This window comes from Salarias fasciatus, chromosome 7 (assembly GCF_902148845.1).
Source record: "Salarias fasciatus chromosome 7, fSalaFa1.1, whole genome shotgun sequence".
NCBI lineage: Eukaryota > Metazoa > Chordata > Actinopteri > Blenniiformes > Blenniidae > Salarias > Salarias fasciatus.
In genome coordinates, this window is record NC_043751.1 from 12,264,930 (window position 1) to 12,284,651 (window position 19,722).

Sequence of the window (19,722 nt, forward strand, 5' to 3'; positions counted from 1 at the left end):
TGGAAAAAGGGGAAGCGGCTGGCGGAGCGGTGCTGTGCGGTGCGGTGCGGTGCTATGGACCCCAGGGACAATGTCGAGACGGGGGAGACGGAAAACCACCTGGACGGCTTCTACCTGCCCATTCCAGACGAAGCACCGTGCAAGAAGGAGCAGGAGAAGCTGTCCGGAGTCGTCAAAAACGTCCACAGAAAACTGCGCAGGAAATACAGAGAGGGTAAGCTGCCTCGGTGGGCCCCTCTGTCTCTGTGGCCCTGCAGCTGAGGGCTAACCAAAGCTCCCGGACGCTACATTAATCTCAGACCGAGCAGTTTTCATTAAAGGCAGCTCGGTAAACACAGCTTTATCGGCCCACCGTGGTTAACAGTCTCGTCAGGAGGCTGGTTCTCTGGCGTTCAGCCAGACTGCAGCCGCCAGCAATGAGAGCAGCACGGAGGCCTTTAAAGCTCCTGGACATAACATGCAGTGCACATGTTGCTGCACAAGTCTCCCCTGTCTTATCTCTTGTCTACACATTAATAAGTTACTGATGAGAGATTATAAAACAATCTGTCTGTTGCCATTGAGTGATAACGGCACATTGATCAAACATTTGGAGCAACTTTTACAACGCAAATTAGTTTTACTGGGGAGTATTGCCGTCATTCAAAACTAGACAGCCAAAGTGCATGCAAATAGTATCAGTCAGATTTTGCAGTTCGTAAGAAAACATTTGAAAGGACCTGTTTATATGTCAAAAATAATGGTTGGACTTTAAGTTAAGGCTGTCCACTTGTGCACAATTCAAAAGGAACAGATTTAACTGATGACCCCTACAATAAAATAGTAAGAAAAGTGGATGATCAACTTCATGAATGAATGCATTAAATTGTCTTATATTCTGTATGGCAACATGACAATGAAAGACGGACTTGCACTTGTTTATAGAAGATAAATTACTTGTCCTCATTACTACCCTGATACTTTAAGACTCAAGACAATGCTCCCATAATTCCACTTCCAGAGCTCAAAACAGCTTAAAGACAGTCATATTTGTTTCAGAGACTTGACATCTGAGTTCGAAGCCCACGGAGAAGACAGTAAGTTGGATAAAAGTACATAAACCCACAGTTACTTGATATAAAATCATTAAACTGATCATCAGTTTTCATGGCATTATCAAGTAATTAGACTAAAACTACAACAAAGTGTGCATCTGATAGAAGCCAATAATAATGATTTAATACACAACATGTTTACTTGGTGGTTAGTTTTTGGATCCATGTAGATGCAGTAACTGAAAAACAGGAAGTTTCATCTTCCTTTTGCATGTTCTACTGTTTGTGCTTCAGTGACAAATAAAAAGAGAGACACTCAGTCGGCATTCCATACCTATGAGCACCGTATTAGTATTACATTGTTTTATTTCAAAGAGTGGTGTTATAGAAGAGTCTACCTATAGATATACAGTCCTGTTTTTTGCAATGTCAGGGTAAACTTTAGTGCCAGTTCTGCTGTATGTACAAGATGCAGAGTGGAATCAAAATTTTGTCTCACTCACCATCCTGTGGGCTTATATCACCCAGAATAAAATAAAGAATATAGATGACATACATCACCCTAAATAGAATGGGAAAAGAGAAAATAGGCAAGAAAAACGGCTACAAGATTTTAAACTAGAAGTTCAGACACACATACAGCATGTTGATTGAAGGCATTTTATAAATGCAGTTGTTGTGATCAACACCTTGTTGATGCAAAATGGGGAACCTGGAAAATCCCTTTTGCAACACATTGGGACCGACGTGTGACATTTGAGTGTTGTGCAGTAAAAACATTCACTTCTCAGTGTGTAGCTCAGACCGGAGGTTTTATTCTGAGTCTGAAGTTGCAGTTTAGGAATGTAGGTATGTGTTACCAAGCTTTAAAACCTTGTCAGTGTGCCTACCTATGGCTGGATTTTTGCACTTGTTGTGATTGTTGCACGCCCTCACAGTCCTCCTGGAGTCTGTGTGGGAGGGAAACAAAAAACACAGGCGGAAAATCTTTATCTTGTGAAAGAAAAAACTGAGGGTGATGATTATCTCGTTGCTGTTGCAGAAAAGTTTGATTAACTATTTTTGGGAAAACAGTGTACTGAAAGGGTTTCTTATCCCAACAATTCACTTTGAATTTTGAAATTCACATTGAAATTGCACATACAATGACAAATTCTAAGTTTTTTGTTGTATTGTTCATCATTTTATCTTATATATTGAAATATTATATAAGATCAGATTTTTTTCTATTATATAATAGCAAAATGAAAATTACTGACCAAAAACAACTTTTTGTTCAGTAATTCAGTTTGGCCTCTGCACAGTGATTCAGCTGGTCTCAGGGGTTTTCTATGGGACTGAGGTCTGGAGAAAGTGAAGGTCTCTCCATTTGATGTACCCCAGTCTCCAGCAGCCGTTCTCTCATGTTCAGATCTCCATGTGCCTCTAACCATTGGTGCCAATAGATATCTATATATCTTAAATGTGCCGATAGTTAAGGGGCATTCATCACCCGGTTCCACAGGTCACTGTTCACAATGAAGCGGTCATCAATGCAGGATGTGGCCAAAAGGACACCCGCCTTCCTGTGACCCTTCTCTCTCTCTCTCTCTGTATCTCTGCTGGCGCTCTGTGACACTCGGCTCAGCGCCCACTCCTGTCTGATAACATCCTGTTTGACGCCTTGCAATGTCGAGGCACTGTTGATGAATTGTCAGGCGTCGTCTTGATCTCATTATGTCTAAATGTGAACAGCAGGATGAGGAAGACTGATTTAAATTGAACCAGGAAATGTATTGGCGAGTCATGGATCAAGCACCTGTGGTGAATTTTGCCATTAAACTCCTTGTTAGAGAATGAGCAGGTTGCGCAACAAATACTGAAACGTTGAACAGTTGGACATGCAAAAGTTTGCAGAAGGTCACATTAAGTTCACCTGTAAAGGTTATTTTGCATTTTAGGTTCATCCTGAAATTTCAACACAAAGGTGAATATCCCTCATTTTTTGTGAGTAGTGTGTGTTTTCAGTAAAACATATTCAGGATAGCAGAAACGAACTGGTGGTTGTTTTTTAGACCCACACAAAGAAGTCTTCCTCCCAGCAGACCTCATGATTGGTTAATAAGTAAAGCATGATCTGGGAGGCTTGGCATGGAATCACAGCGGTCATGCTTTCAGAGCGCTGCTGTTTACCACCACTCCTCTTGTTGTCCTTTCATTTTTGCAAATCAGATACAGAGTTTTTCCTTCTGGTCATGGGATTTCTCCCTTATCAGCATGTTTACTTATGCTGCAGGCTGTCAGCGTCTGAGCAGCTGTGAAGATGCACTGACTGAACATTATTATCCAAGGGAAAATGTTTTTTTTTTTTTTAGGTAGATTTTTGTTTTTTCCAGAGGAACAGTTCTGCCTCTGTGTTGGCACCACTGCACCAGCAGTGGCCCAAGGTTTTTCCCTCTGGCTTTTCTAAGTACGGTCATGTTTTTGGTGCTCACAGTTAGGTTGAGACTGTTTACTTCGAGCTGTGTGCGCAGATGCCTCTGACTATGAGAAAGAAAAACATTCCTGCTGGCATATTTTTTTTTAATTTGATTGAAAGTCTTGAATAATGACTTTTGGTTTAGTTTAAAGTTTTTTTTTCTTTTGTTTTTTTTTCCCTCTTTAGTGGGAGACTTTGAAAAGATCTGGCGTGAGCACTGCGAGGATGAGCAGACGCTGAGCGAGTACGCCCTCGCCATGAAGAATCTTGCCGACAACCATTGGACCAAAAGCTGTGAAGGAGAGGGCCGCATCGAGTGGTGTCGCAGGTTTGACTGACTCAGCATGTCTGCGTTGTGACTTATCCCGACCTGTAGAATTGCTTTTAATACACTCGAGGTTGTATCATGGTGCTTTTTCTACAGTGTCTGTCAGGAATATTTTTTGGATGGCGGAATGAAACGAATGTTAGAAAAGGACCAGAAAAGTGCCATGCTCTCCAGCGGCCTGCCTGCAGCGTCGGTCAGCGCCCAGCCGTACAGCACCATCCCCAGGTAAGCTGGAAGGAGAACGCTTTTCTACCATTTAGATGCAGTTAATAAGAATATAAATCAAATGTTGTGTCTCTGTGTGTGGTAAAGGCTAAATAAAACAATTTAAGAAAAAAAATCTTTAAATTAAAGTATTTTGGAGAAGTAAGAGAATTGAAAAGTTAAAAAAGTGAAATTAAAATATCTATTCATCTTTTGACTGATGAATCACTGCATGCCAAATCTGATGAGTGATTCTTGTAAAAATTCCGAGGTTGCAGTTTGCCTGATTTCACAAAGTAAATGGTAAATATATACTATATATACTCTTATATAGTGCTTGTCTGCTTTACACTATTAAGCACGTTCATCCACACACACACACACACACACACACACACACACACACACACACTCACACACTCACTAATGTCGGCAGCTGCCATTCAAGGCGCTCAGAATAGAACCTGCATCGACCAGTCGACCGACTGAGCCTTTAAGAGGGTAAAACTATGCAGACTGATAGGTTTCTTTACTACACTAAACCGTGTTTGAAAACAAAAATCAATGACCTCCAGCAGACTGCAGCCCCGTATTTTACTCCACTAAATCAGAAAACGTGTTTGAAAAGTTTGCTGTATTTCCAGTTTCTTTACATAGTGCACCAGTCACTTACTATGAAGGCTGTAGTATAATAATTTACTGGGTTATGAAAACTTTATTACACTTCAATATATCCGGCTGTGTTGTGTGGACAGTCTGGTGACGGGAGCTTCAGCACCTAAATCCTAACTCCTTCTCTAATCTGTTTCATTCTGCTCAGATTGTGTGAGAATTCAAAGATTTTGTTTGTTCAAGCTGCAACAGTTTAATCTTATTCTCATTTGACACTCGGCCAATGAACAGAATTGAACATCCATTTACAGATGGACTTTTACTCTACCTGTTTTATAGATCACCTATTTTCTGTTTGCACGAAATTAGTTTTACCTGTAGATCTGTGGTAATTTTACTAGGATTTACTAACATTACGTCCAGGTATGATATGAAGTCTGTGCCTGTTCCAACATCCGCTATTGTTCCGTATCTGTGCGAAATGCTGCTATGCATCAAAAAAAGACACTGGTCTTGAAAAGAGACAATAAATGTAATTAAGCTGCGGTACCAGAGACTATTTGATAACATGGTTCACAGTCACACCACTTGGGAAGGTTTATAAAAAGCTTGTGGTTCGGGTTAAAATGATCACTTTTAACCTGGTATATAGTCATCATGTCAACAGTAAACATGTCAAAACAGCAACGTGACTTGAGAACAGTAAATAGCGTTCACTGTTTTCAAGTCTGCCATTTGTATTAAACATGTTGAAAAATGTCTCTTACTGCATGCTGCTGTGCACGTCGTCCATCTCAATATCCTCCAGAATAATTTCCACTGCAGCCTCCGTTATGTAACTGCGGAAAAAAGGGAGAAAAAGACAAGCAGTAAAAAAAGCCTACTAAAATACCCCCAATCATTGAGGTAAAGATTTGCTCAGGACTGGTATTATCCCAGGACATCGGTGTTATACAAAATATGCTCGGTGATGTACGGTGGAATTTTAACTTTACAAATTACAGACAAGGTGCATTGCAATTGTCACTCATTCAGATTTTTGTCACAGCCCGGTGAGATCTGGGCCTCAGTGAGTATCGGCTGCCCGTGCTGGTTGCACGAGGCCGCAGATGCTGGTTTGGTTAACCTGCAGATGCTGACGCTCCTCCTTGTGTATGTGCTGCAGTTCAATCTCTCAGTTGGGCAAAATGCGCCTCCTGGATGTGGGAAGCTGCTTCAACCCTTTCCTAAAGTTTGATGAATTCCTGACAGTCGGTATCGACATAGTGCCTGCTGTCGAGGTGAGTGCAATTATTTCTATTTGTTATTTCTAATTCTGTTTTCTTGTTTTCCATCCGTGCTGGTCCAAGTTGCATGTGTGGGGCTTTCATTTCCTGGGTGCTGAGTGCTTCGCATTACAAAGCACAAACAGTAGAAATGAGTCATGCTGAGGTGTCAGTCTTGTGGTTAGACACTGTAGAAATCAGCAGAAAAACAGAAGAAAAAACACTTTGCATTGAGCAAATCCAGAAAGCAGAAGTCTCCTAATGGCGTGGCAGTGGTCATTCCTATATGCTTCAACCATGTTTAATGATGAATCTTTTTATTCCCCCCCCCCCAGAGTGTGTACAAGTGTGACTTCCTCAACCTCCAGCTGCAGCAGCCTCTCCAGCTGGCCGGCGACGCGGTGGACGCCTTCCTCCGACACCTGCACAACCCCATCGACGCCCTGCCCGCCCAGCTGTTCCACGTGGTGGTCTTCTCCCTGCTCCTCTCGTACTTCCCCTCACCCTACCAGCGCTGGATCTGCTGCAAGAAGGCCCACGAGCTGCTGGAGCTGCACGGGCTGCTGCTCATCATCACGCCCGACTCCTCCCACCAGAACCGCCACGCGCTCATGATGCGCAGCTGGCGCGTGGCGGTGGAGTCGCTGGGCTTCAAGCGCTACAAGTACGTCAAGTACTCCCACATGCATCTCATCGCCTTCCGTAAGGTGTCTCTGGCCACCACCAGCGACCTGGTGTCACGCAACTACCCGGAGATGCTCTACATCCCTCAGGACTTCAACTCCAACGAGGAGGAGGACTGCGCCGACATGCCGGTGCACATGCGCTCCGATTTTGAGGACGACCAGCTGGCTTGGGGCTTCACGGAGCTGCCGGACACGCCGTACGATTCCGATTCTGGGGAGAGCCAGAGCGGCTCGGTGCCTGGCTTCCACGAGCTGGAAGACCCCATCCTGCTTCAGAGCTAGGTCAAAACCAGCAACGAGCCCCGCCCCCTCCCCCCGACCTCTCCTCGACCTGTCGGCTCCCCTTCGATTGCTGCGCTGCCAAACTTAACCTGCTGCATTCTCCTCCCACTTCTCCCCCCCTCTCCTCCAAACAATGCAGTTTGCACAGCGTGAAAGAGAGAAGTTTACAGATTATTTTCTCATATCCACGCTCCTCCGAGAGTACATACGCAAACACAAATACATGCACATACACACCGACACACACACTAAGATTGATATATTTTGATAAATAGCTAGGTTTTTTAAAAGTTGGAAATCGAATGCCCTTAAGATATCTGAACTTCCCCCCCGCCCCTCCTCGATTTCCACCCCCATCATCCAATCAGCTCTCGATTAGAAAAGTCGTCACGTCTGCGTTCTGTAACTCGGTCTCTGTTTGAATAAGCTAGTGTCGCAGGCTGCTTCCTACACAAAGCCAAATACAGCAAAGCGAGCAGTCTGTCAGGAGTTTGATTGCACTGGAGAGGCTGAGAAGGATCGACTGGACTGGTACGCTCGCTTCTGTCACAGTCATGCAGCTAAACTTTCTGAGAAATCTCGATGTGCATTTAGTTTTCCAAGACGAAAAACAAATAGAAGCTCTTCATTTTGAAGCATATACTCCGAGTCTGACGTTGGTGTTGTCCAGTATAAAGTGTGGCAATGCCGTTTTAACTTGGGATCGAATGACTTGTATATCTTTTACAGGAAAGTGGTATTTGTAGCATTTTAAACATTTTCAGAACCATACTGTAGGAGTATTACTAGGTTTACTAATGTGAAAAAGTAACTGTTTACTTATTGTGTAACAAGGTACGAGTGCAAAATAGGTATTCCACATTTTTTTCCTCCTGTTGTTGTGCACTTAGATATAAATTCTGATTAGTCTTCTGTTAGACTTCACATTTTTTTCTGAAGCAAAAAAAAAAAGTCAAGACACTGCTCGTCAGTGACATGCGATGGACGTTACATCACCAGTGTCCATGCACACAACCTTATAGACAATGTGAAGTCCCGCTAAGTACTTTGCCGCCACACACACAATAAAATCCAGACCTGAGCCCCTTCAAGTTGGAAAACTCACGACTGAAGAGATTTGCACTAATTAACGGTTTTGTCCTAAATATACTACAGGTGGAGGTTTTCGGTGAGGGCACGACCCGGTGAGATGTGAGTGTGTGTGTTCCCATGTCTGAACAGGCTGAATGTTAGGGTGTGATTTGATGTGATTTTTTTTTTCCTCTTTTTTATACTGTATGATTGATCCTAAAGGGTGTCACACAAAAAAAATGCAATTGTTTCACAGTTTTACAGCCAATATGATGGGGTCGACAGGATGAAAAAAAAAAAAAGTATAAGGTGCCTTCTTCGCTCAGTACGGTCGCACTCTTGGACATAATTAAATCCCCAGTCTTGTTCAATAAAGATTTTAAGGCCAAACAAATCCACACAAACTACAAGAAATGTCTCCAGTGTTGGTGTAATGCAGTGTGTCATTTCCGTTTTCATATCATTTTCAAGTTTGTGCACAATCCTCTACTGATATTTCCTGTTAGACAAGAAAGAAAAAAAAATTCACATACCACACATACGACTCCGAAGAAACAGTTTTCATGATTTGTCTTCCAGTGTTTTCTTTCTGCTCATTTGCATGAGATGGTTCATCTTCATCATCAGCATTTTCAACAATGCAGAACAATGTGTGCTTTTAGTATGGTTGTATTTCTCTTTTATAAATGAATGTAAATTAAGATTGAAGCTTGTCTGTGTGTGTGTTTTTGTGTATTCTTGCCTTTATTATTTTTTTTTTTTTTTGAATATCCAATACACTGCTGTGTGCTGCTTGTGAACTCATGAGCAGAGATGGGAAAAGTCCTGCAAATGTGTACTCAAGTACAACTACTGTTACATTACCTAAATTGTACTCGATTACAAATAAAAATATTGTTTAAAAAAAGTACTTGAGTAAAATTAAGTATTCTTCTCAAACCACGCATGAATATTATCTATTTTTAAATATTTGTGATCAGCAGTAGACATTGATTTCAACTCAAATGGATAATTAATGTTCAAAGCACATTTCTCAGACAAAGTAGATAATTACACTGAGATTAAACAAACATAACTATTAAACGGGGTTAACAAAATTACTGGTTACAAAAATACTTGTAACCGGTTCAAATCTGCCAGTTATTCAAATTCTATAACTCATATCTATCCTATTTTTTTTAAAAAAAAATCACAAAACTCGGATTGCGTTTTTAATGAGCTCGTGCTTTTTGACCCTTCGCGCTCTCCGTGGACGCAGCAGCGGTAGCATCATGGCGGCGGTGTGTGTCTATAAACTTTTGACGTGACAAACTTTCTGAGCTGCAATGTCTCTAAAACTCCTCGCGGCCGGATTCACAGCGTCCCGTCAACAGCCGCCTGACACTTCTCCGGACTCCAGGTGAAAGGTCACAAACCGCGACCCTCAAGATGTAAAACGTCCGCGCGCTGAAGATGCTAACAGAAACTAAGCAACAAGTTAGCCTGCGGGCTAACGTGAAGTCATAGAAGTCGTGGTAACTTTTCTCTGCGCCACTTTATTTTCTACATGTTCAGATTTTACCTCAACATGTTTCGTTTTTTTCGCTACTGCGTGAGCCACTGCCTCCACGCGGCGATGACCCGGCTGGAGGAGGTGAACGGAGAGGTGAGCGCCTGGTCCTCGGTGCGCTGCCTGGGCTACCTGTCCGGGCTCAACCTGCTGCTGGCCCTCTGCCTGGGGCTGTACGCCCGCTGGGAGAGGACCGCCGAGTCCACGCTTCTCGTCATCTTTGTTTTGGCCCTGTTCGTGCTCGGAATCGCGAGCATCCTGTACTACTACTTCAGCATGGAGCGGGTCAGCCTCAGCCTGCTGCACCTCTGGCTGGGCTTCCTGCTGGGGCTGCTCTGCTTCCTCGACAACTCCAACCTGGGGGGCGACGTGAAGGAGCAGGCGGCCAACTACCTGCTGGTGGCCAGCGTGGTGCTGAGGACTCTGTGGGCGCTGCTGGAGCGGCTGTTCGGCTGCGCCAGGTACCGCCCCGCCTTCCTCACCTCGGCGGAGCGGCTGGAGCTGGCGGGCTTCGCCACCGCCAGCACGGCGCTGCTCATCCAGACGTCCCTGAGCGTCATGGTGCTGGTGGTGGCGCTGGCCACGGTCATGGTGGCGCTCCGGATGAAGGCCGTCCTGGCCCTTCCCAACCTCGTCTGCTTCGCCGTCATCACCGGCGTGCTGTTCTTCAGGTCTCTGAACATCTCCACCAACCCCTTCGCCCTGGGCTGCTTCTTCAGCCAGCTGATCTGCGACCCCCTGCTGGACGTCTACTTCAGCGGCCTGTCCGTGACCGAGCGCTGGCAGCCCTTCCTGGTGTGGAGGGGCCTGTGGCGCCGCCTGTCCCTGCTGCCCCTGCTGTCGGTGGAGGTGACCTTCATTGCTTTGGCCGCTCGGAAGCTGACCGACATGGACCCGTTGTACCTGATGGTCCCTGGCTTCGTGGTGTGCGTGCTCTTCTGGGCCATTTGCCACATGGTGTTTGTGATCACTGTGTGGGGCTTCCACACCAAACTCAGCGACTGCCAGAGGCTGTGCTTCTCCCAGAGGTCATCTGTCGGCAGCCTGGACAAAGTCATGGCCTCGAAGGGGATGAGACACTTCTGTCTAATCTCTGAGCGCCTTGTGGTCTTCACGCTGCTGTCGTCTGTTGCTCTGGCTGCTCTCTGCTGGCAGGTAAGGAGAGGAATGCTGCTGGAGCCCAGTATTATGGCTCATTGATCAGAGCAGAAAGGCTTAGTTTAAGTATTGATCATGGTGAACATTAATGCATTCTTGAGCCATGTGCTCTGTTTGAGTTCAGTTGTTGTTGAATTTTCTTTGCAGGCCTCCAGCATCTTTGTCAGCACTGTTTTGCTCATCCTGCCTCTGGAGTCCCTTTTTCACGGCCTCTTCCACGAGCTGGGGAGCAGCCTGGGAGGAACCTGTGTGGGATACGCTGTCGTCATCCCCACCAACTACTGCAGGTGGCGTCAGAACTACATTTTCTATGATGGCTGCATTGGTGCCTGGAGGCCTCTTTATCATTTCAGTAGAGCACATTTTCTGTTCTGCTTCTGTCAAACATCCACATGTTGAGAATAGATGATGCCTGAAAAGGAAATATTTTGAATGTTTTGCACATGTGAGTCGATTTCATATAATACCTCTCAGAGTGACTGCTGCTTCATGTTTATGCAGTCCTGCAATTAACACAATCTCTTTTAAGCACATAGGAGCTTGGCTTTCTCGTCCGTTAACACAACGTGGTGCGTCGATAGTCACACACTCATGAACGCTCGCTGCTTCTTCCCTGCAGTCCCGACGGCCAGCCGATGCTGCTGCCTCCGGGTCAGGTGGACGAGCTGAACCGGCGCTCCACGGGCATGCTGAACAGCGTGCAGCGTTTCTTCGCCCACCACCTGATCGAGACCTTCGGCTGTGACTACTCCACCAGCGGCGTGAGCCTGGAGGCTCTGCAGGCCAAGATCAAATCCTTCCTGGAGCTGCGTACAGCGGACGGCCCTCGCCACGACACCTATGTTATCTTCTACAGCGGTCACACACACCGCACCGGGGAGTGGGCACTGGCAGGTGAGATGGTGTGAAGCAATCCTGTCTGAGGATCAGTGGAAACAAAAGCAATCAATACACTTTGGAACTCTATTTGGATAGAAATGTGTTTGTTTGTAGTGCTAAGTGGTTAGAAAACAATGCTGCCACCTGGTGGCTGAATAGAAGCACTTTTTTTTATGTGGCATTCAGCTGTTTTTTCGATTCATGTGTGGAAAAATCAGTATTGGATTGTAATTTCCACGATGCTGACATGTAATGTTCACCAGGTGGAGACACGCTCCGGCTGGACCAGATTCTGGACTGGTGGAGGGAGAAGAACGGCAGCTTCTGCTCTCGGCTCATCCTCGTCCTCGACTGCGACAACTCCCTGCCGTGGGTGAGGGAGGTGGGGCGGGTGGAGCGCCTGCACGTGGCCGTGCAGGGAGCGGCGCTCGCCCGGGCGACGGACGTGGAGCTGCAGGACCCGCCGCAGCTCGGGGACTTCACCTCGCAGTGGGTGGAGTACAACTGCAACCCCGACAGCGACATCCAGTGGGCGGAGCGGGGCAGGGCCGTCTCGGCCGCCTACGGCGTCTCCCGGCACTGGAGCGACTACACGCTGCACCTGCCCTCGGGGAGCGACGTCACCAACCACTGGAGCGCGTACTTCCCGCGGGTGACCTACCCGGTGGTGCAGCTGGCCCTGTGGTGCGGCGGACTCAACCTGCTGTGGATCTGCAACGCCTGCCTGCGCTGCCTCAAGAGACTCAAGCTCAACTGGTTCCCGCCGGCCATACTGGACACGGGTCAGGGCTTCAAACTGGTGCGATCGTAGGGAGATCAGCAGAGGGATTCCGAACGTGTACATGACTTCCACTCTCCATGTTTTGTCCAAAACGAGTTTTTCTACCCTGAAAATAGGCAGCTATTGGATTTTAAAGTCTTTTCAGACCAGCATCTTCTTAAGTCAGACACTTAAAAATGAATCAGTTACTGAGACCGGTTTATAAAAAGTCTTGATTTTTCAACCTTGCCCTGACATCCTGTCAGTCGCACGTGCCAGTTTGTGGTTTTAGACCAAGCACACGGATTTGCACATTTTTTTTTATTTCTCTATTAGTCGATTCCACCTTAAATCTGCGTGCGTTCACACGGTGCCTTCCACCTGAAATTCACCAAAGCTCCAGCTCCCCGCGCACAGCTCTCAAATATTAAACCAAAGCAACAATGTGGTACTTTGTTTCCTCTCAGGCATGAAGTCTTCTCAGTGGTGACGTTTCTGAAGTACCAATATTTAACTGTGGGTGTGATTCCTCTGACAGCCATCTGTATTTTTCTTCTTGCTTTTCAGGAATAGCTTATGATCAGCTGATGCACTGCGTAATCTCTTTTTTTTATGCTTTTGGGAGTGATCTTTTTAATCAACTCCAGCTGCTTCCACACAGTTGTTAACTGTACTGATGAATGCACTATAAGCAGGGACAAATGACTAAACTACGGTATTTAATGGGATCCATTCTCTGCAATATGCAAGTTTAGTCTGAATGGTTTCATGAGGGGAAAAATGCCGGTGAAAGTATGACGGATGGAACTATGCAATAAATAACGTCTTTACTGCTCAAGTGATCGACTGACTGGTCTCTTATTTCTTTTCACACACTAAACAAAGAGGTTTATTGTATCTTTAGTCCTTTAAACGTTCTGTAAAGTGTGGCGTCCAGATGCCCCAAACGTTCTCATCTGTGTCCGCATCGCTGAGTTAAACTTGTTACAGGGTGAACAAGCGTTGAGGACTTTGAGTATTTTTGGATCGTATTTGGAGCGAAGGGAGGAGAGATTGTGAAATCCATCATTCTGGACAGTGGAAAAGAAAGCTGGCCTTCAGGGCCACGCTCTCTGTTGTCCTCACCAGGAGTCGTGACCGGAAGAGTAAGATCTGGATACAAGCAGCCAGAATGAGAAACTCAAGCAGACACTGTCAAAGTGAGGTTTTCTTGATTTTATTGAAAAACATTATAAAATTAAGTGATGCAGCAGCATTTTTCAGTTTCCATGACCTTTAACATGTTCACATTTGCACAAGTTGAAAACGGCATTTACAGCAAGTTGTCAATAGCCTGGGAAGAGGGCAGGAAACAGTGAGGACTGTCCCCATGTGGCTGCCAGCGACACTGAACCGAACCCTCAGACACACAAAGAAAAGGTCCTACTGCTCCTACTTTGTTTTTGTTTGAGAAGTCAGCACAGTGTGATTTCAGGACTGACGGATTTCATCTGAAGCACGGATGCAGCCACACAGCGACTCCTCGGACCACACTGAAAACAGCTTTCATTCAACAAAGACATGGGGCTGCTGTAGTAGCAGAAAGACTTTCATGTGTGGAGAGTTTTGCACGTCTTGATTTGTGTGAGTTCTGATATTTCTATCTTTGAGTCTGTAATGACAGATTTGTATCGAAATGTGTGTGTAACATGTTCGGTGTGTGTCAACAAGGACTTGTAGGTGTCTGTGTTTCCACCTCTGTTATTTTTTCATCTTTGTAGGGGTTTTATTGCCCTCAGCTGAGACTGGGAAGGCTCACTTTGGTCAAAAATTAGATGTGATGTATGGGTTTGTTTGTTTTTTTTGACAGTACTACTTCATGTTATTAAGGTTACATCACAACAGAGCCAGAGTGCAAACCAAAAGGCACAGAGGGACGGGCGTGAGCCTGCCAGTCGACACGGAGGGCAAACAGATATCAACAAACACAAATCAAAATCCTGAAAACCCTCCACATGCACACAGAAACAGTTTTACTAATCTAATAGCTCCAAAAGAAAGCAGGACTTTCTTCTCTAGCGACTGAATCAGAACATCACAACTTCAAAGTCTGGACATAAAGAAACGATGTTTTTAGGGTTCAACGTTGAGCAGCAATTCAGACGCTGCTCCGACAGAAGGAAGTGACGCACCACAGCAGCAGGATCTACAGGAACCAACAAATCTAGTGTCTAAATGGAAATAAATCCTCTGGTCTGAGCAGCAGCTCCTGCTGGGTTACATTCACCAGAAGAGGAGCGGGTGTTCGGCAGGAACAGCTCAAACGGTCACCGTGCACGGCGAGGAGCACGCCGACGTCGCTCCAGCTGTTCGGTAACAGTGGATGCTGAGCTGGACCTGCTTAAGTTCAATGTAAAGCTTTATTTCTTAGTCCTCTTAAACATTTAGCTACAGCGACAACTATTTCATATCACTATCACCAGATTTACTTTTATTACCTGATTAATCATAATGTCTACACAATGTTTGACAGATAGAGAAAAATCTATTTATATCCTCAAATTCCTTTTTTTAAATTTCAATCCCAACAACCCCAAACCTAGAAATATTCAGTCTAACATCACGAGCCTCACATATGAACATTAAACTCTCACACTGAAAACGGGGCGACAGTTTGTTTTGTTTTTTTTTTTTTGCTTGGAAAGAAATCCTAAATATTCACACTGGTTGATGCAGATTTTGTCCCACACAACAGCAGCGCCTGGTTCCTACCAACACATACAGCTAAAAAAAATAGAACATCACTGGAAAATCATTTTGTTTTTCTATAATCATGACAAGAACTGAAATGTTGAATTGTTTTAGTCGCTATAATTCCTGGCATTGAGTTTTTTTGCAAACAGGAAAATAAGTGGATGTAATGTAATATTCTAATATCTTTTGATGCAATATTTCATTTGGATTAATTATAAGTTGAATAATGATGAAAAACATTAAAAAAAAACTAAATACTTCATGTGCAATAACTCTAAAATTTGAATGTGTTTTGAGATTCTTCTGTATCATTGCAGACGTAGTGTTAGTATATTTTCATGATTTGTTCATTTACTGCCGGTAATCAACAAGGTGCTCCATCCACCATGTTCCAGATCCTCGTAGTTACTGAGCTCAAATACAGACCGAACTGAGACACTTGTGCTTTTCTGAATTGACTTTTTACATAATTTTCAACACGACAGCAGCATTTAGCAGTAAATACTAGTTCAATAAGTATTAACACAAATGTCACACAACAAAATCTTAAAAAAAATCTTTTATTCAGCTGAAATTTAGACACATTTTCGATATTTTTTTCTTTTTTTATTGTGTGGGACAAAAAGACTCGGATGTCTGGTGTGATGTGCGGGTAAAACCTTGCAGCTTTCCTGTCGACTCAGACAGAAATGAAGATCGACGGCGACAAAGACAATGATTTAAGAAGTGCGTGAATGTTTCAGTGTTGTGACCTTCTCCAGCAGGAAATCTGCACGCAGCCAAGGTCTGCCGGGGTTTAAAAGAAATCCAAGTTGGGGTTTTAAAACGAATGGAGAGGCTGAAGCGGGTCTTCGGTGGCATTTATGGCTCAATCAACTGAAGCTTTGGCCGTCTGCTTGTGCAACATGAAAACCCCCGAACCTCTTCTTCTGTCTGGGTTTCACGAATTCAGCCAGCACACGAAGTGATTATGATAAAATCTCACATAGAAAAAAAAAAAAACAATTTGGCCTTAAAAAGAAGAAGAAGAAGATCAAATGATAAATTCAATCCTGATCACAGTCTTGTGTCTGTGTGATTGTCGTGGATGTTTTCTGTGGGCAGTTCAACCCAACGAATAAACACCGGTGAGAACAAAACATCTTCAAAAAAAACCCACCAAAATTATATCCCGTTTATCATGTACAATATAACCAGTTAAATAACCCTTTATGGTACATCTTAACATTGTTTTTTTTTGGTTTCAAACAAACATGGCGTTCTTATCAAAGAACAGACCCTGAGAGGAGAGCGACTCCGGGCCGGATCTCCTCCCAGAGTCCAACTGAGGGACGACGATCCTCGGCGTCTCCAGGAATGGACTGTAAATAAGAAGTTTCTAACGTTTCCCGCATGTGAACAACGTGTCATGTGCCTGGGACCGCGCCTTGCTTCAAAACTGAATCTGAACCAGAGGACAAATAAAGTTTCACCTGAATGAACCAACCACAGATGCCGAACTATAACCAACGTGTTGGACGTTTTGTGTCTAGAATCCCGGGGAGATCGTGAAGATTGCATAGCAGTGAACCAGAAACGGGATCCTAATCAGTCATTGTGCCTAACAGAAACTCAAACCGCGGTTTCCTGCGCGACACTGTGAACGAAGCGTATTTACAGCGGAGACCGCGTTCCTGACGCTCACCTTCTGTGTATTTAAGACAAAGTGCAGCTGAGGAGATGGAAACCGCAGTGGATTTTTTTGGTCTATCTACACCCCTCCTCCCACTGTTCCACCTCTCTTTAACCCCCCCCATCATCACCAAACATTCACAATAATCTACTCGTAACACACACAAAAAAAAAAAAATGTTTGACTCCTCAAATGTCCTTTAAAAATAGAATGAGGTAACTCCCTGTAGCATGATCCTAACTACACAAATATAAACTACCACTCCCCCCCCCCCCCGGTAGGCACGAGAACCATCTCCACAGCAGTGAGTCCGTTTATTGCCTCTCGGTGTCTGTCCTCCCGTCCTCCTGCTCCCACCTGTCAGTCGCTGTCAGACCGGCCGTCTGACGGGACGTCCTCTCAGGACTTCCTCTGCCGCAGCGTCTCCGAGCTGCCGTTCAGCTTGCTCCGGCCGGACGGGGCGGCCGTGCTGCCGTTGCCCAGCGGGCAGTCCCGGCCGGCGGGGGCTTCCTGTTTGCGCCGGCGCGTCTCTTTGTAGCGCAGCGTGATGTCACTGCCGTGAACGTTGGATTGGGGAAAAACGCAAAAAAAAAAACAAAAAAAGATTCAGTGAGCAGAAAATGTATCGGACGCTTTTTGTTTCTCATTTAACAACAACTTAATGAGTTTCCTCCTGGAGTTGCCGTGTTGTGCTCCTCGCTTCATTTCTCCACAGACTGGCATGCTTTAGTGCTCTGGATGCTCTCATCTGATTGGCTCAGTGATAGACGGTTCAGTGGAAGGAGCCAGCATGCTGACTGTGTGAGTGTGTGTTAGTGAGTGTGAGTGTGTACCATTTTGTCACTGTACAACAACTAAAAGGGATGTTTTTTGATTTCATGGCTGCAGAACTGACAATAGTCTGTTCTTCAATGTTCCTGTGTTCTGACGGTACTGAGGCACTCGCTGTAGGAATGTCTGACACGTGTAGAACTTCCATAAAAGGAAAAACAGTTGGAGCTTCTGAAATGTTTGTGTTTTTGACAGAAATCGTGACACCCTGGTGAATCTGGAACCTTTATTTCTCTGTTTTGGCATACTTTTAAACCGTCTCAATATCATGAACAGTTGAGGGGTTATTCTCAAAAGAATAATGAAACTGGAATATAAAAAGTTAACCTTTGACCCGTCTCATATCAGCAGAAGTGGTGTGTCTTAAACTGAGAGTCAATAAGATGTTACGGGGAATGAAAGGAATAAGAACCGTGAGGAGCGTCATGCTGGAGGTGAATCCAGGAGAGTGCTGGTGGTATGGTGAACCAAAAAACAAATAAAAGAACCTCCTGCTGAAAGGAGAAAACAGACAGGGCAAAACACCCATCTGCTACACCTACCTCACTGGACAAGGACATTACCGCATTACTGATGAGCATTAGCGGAAGGAAGTAAGAGCAGAGGGAAGGAGGAGGAGGAGGAGGAGGAGGGAGAAATCAGACAAGAAGCTTAACAAGCTGGGGCTGGGCTGCACTTCACTGGAATAATCCTCAGTAGGTGAATTAAACTAAAAGTAACTAAGACTAGCTGACTGTTTGAGCTGATAGATGGAAATTAAACCAGCAGAGAGAAAACACTGAATGGGAGATCTCACACTTCAAGGTTGTATTATTTTCGTGAAGCAGCAGTGACTGGATGATTTGATGACTTTAAGGCTGTTTTCCCAGCTAATTTACTGCAGTGATCTTTGTGTGTGTGGCTGAGCTGCGCTGTCATCCAGACTCACTCAGGATCATCAGCTTGTGCGCCTGTGGCTTGATACTGCGAACTTGTGTGTGTGTGCGCGCACACCAAAACTTGTACTCCTGTTTTCACTTCCACCTTTCTGCTCCTCAACATGTTAAAGAGCACCAGCTCAGAGGTGCTTAAAGGACCGCAGCAGGTCGCTAGACGTCGCCGCTGCCCTGCTGGCTCAAAAGAGACACGCTGTGGGAATTCTTCGAATCCCAGAATGCAAAATAAACTCAATCACAGAGAGAGAGAACGCCTCCGCCATAAAGACACAAGAAACTTTGAGCCTTCTCTGTTTCTCATTGAGAATAACAGGTTTTTGTCTCGATTTCACTTCTTACCGGATGAAGAACCTCCACAGGGTCCAGATGAGGATGAGGAGGATTCCTAAGAACCAGCACTGCATGATGAAGAAGGGGATGGGCAGCATGATGGTGTTGGGGTCGTACTTGACCACGATGAGGAACTCGGTCACTGTGATGGCAGCGACCAGCCACGCCTGCTGGCCCAGCTTCTTATGGAACTTCCTGTTGGAATCAGGAAACGGTGGAATGAGCAAACAACTTGTAAAAAAACAAAACACTGTTTATGGCGGGTATTTCAGAGAAACAGGAAAAGATCTGTGGTGTTTTCACTGATTCCTCATCCACTCACGGGTCGTCCATGAAGTCGTAGATCTCCCTCATGGCCACTCCTCCCACGTTGACGAAAAAGACGAGGCGGAGCAGCACCAGGTAGTGTTCAGGAGGCATCCACAGCACGAACTTCAGGTAGAAGGTGTTCAGCTCCGCCAACAGAAACTGACAGACGGGATGGAAAAAGAGCGAGGGCCAATGAAGAGACCACAAGGAAAACCGAGTTACATCTGTTTTACATCGATTTCACTGATTCTGAAACGTTTTGAAAGTGAGAAAATGTTGACCTCTGATCTCTCTTAAAGCAAAAACATGAAGAACAACAGCTGTTTGTTCTTAATCAGATACGGAGGACTTTCAAATTTATTATGCCATTTGGTATTTTTTTTTTTCCAAAATAGACATTTTGATTTTATTTAATGGCTTCCCAGCATACGGCACAAGAGGGAGCTCATATTTCAGCTTGAGAATCTGTATATTTCTTTCTGGAATCACCGAACACTTTTTCTCACCATGAAGATGATGCCTAACACGGCCAGCCAGCGGCGCAGGCTGGAGGCAGGCTTCCACTCGAACTTCACCCAGCTGTACGGCGTGAACTGGAAAGCTATCCGCTTGATCTTCCCCCTGAT

At 45.0% G+C, this 19,722-nt stretch overlaps 3 protein-coding genes across 5 annotated transcripts in view; 2 read left to right on the plus strand and 1 right to left on the minus strand.

The window, feature by feature from the left end:
- The window catches only part of samtor (S-adenosylmethionine sensor upstream of mTORC1), a 21,813-nt gene continuing 2,091 nt past the window's right edge, over window positions 1-19,722 (plus strand). Inside the window, exons 1-5 of one of the 2 annotated variants that reach the window (XR_003931772.1) lie at window positions 1-214; window positions 3,679-3,820; window positions 3,917-4,045; window positions 5,802-5,916; window positions 6,237-8,072. Coding sequence is in view for 1 of the 2 variants with exons in the window: in XM_030095671.1 (XP_029951531.1) it covers window positions 55-214; window positions 3,679-3,820; window positions 3,917-4,045; window positions 5,802-5,916; window positions 6,237-6,869 (1,179 nt within the window). In the remaining variant the exon portion in view is untranslated. Of the gene's footprint in view, window positions 215-3,678; window positions 3,821-3,916; window positions 4,046-5,801; window positions 5,917-6,236; window positions 8,644-19,722 lie in introns of those variants that run through there. The other variant, XM_030095671.1, reaches the window with a different exon arrangement.
- Window positions 9,201-13,114, plus strand: tmem168b (transmembrane protein 168b). Its single transcript, XM_030095667.1, has 4 exons — window positions 9,201-10,644; window positions 10,795-10,934; window positions 11,267-11,541; window positions 11,790-13,114. The coding sequence occupies exons 1-4, from the start codon at window positions 9,487-9,489 to the stop codon at window positions 12,335-12,337; spliced, it is 2,121 nt and encodes a 706-aa protein (XP_029951527.1). The 5' UTR covers window positions 9,201-9,486; the 3' UTR covers window positions 12,338-13,114.
- Window positions 14,078-19,722, minus strand: part of ptdss2 (phosphatidylserine synthase 2) — an 18,204-nt gene continuing 12,559 nt past the window's right edge. For both annotated transcript variants that reach the window (XM_030095670.1, XM_030095668.1), the window contains exons 10-13: window positions 19,603-19,717; window positions 19,110-19,255; window positions 18,797-18,982; window positions 14,078-17,244 (exon numbers count right to left, since the gene is read on the minus strand). In XM_030095670.1, coding sequence (XP_029951530.1) covers window positions 17,091-17,244; window positions 18,797-18,982; window positions 19,110-19,255; window positions 19,603-19,717 — 601 coding nt within the window. In that variant the 3' untranslated portion in view covers window positions 14,078-17,090. The remainder of the gene's footprint in view (window positions 17,245-18,796; window positions 18,983-19,109; window positions 19,256-19,602; window positions 19,718-19,722) is intronic.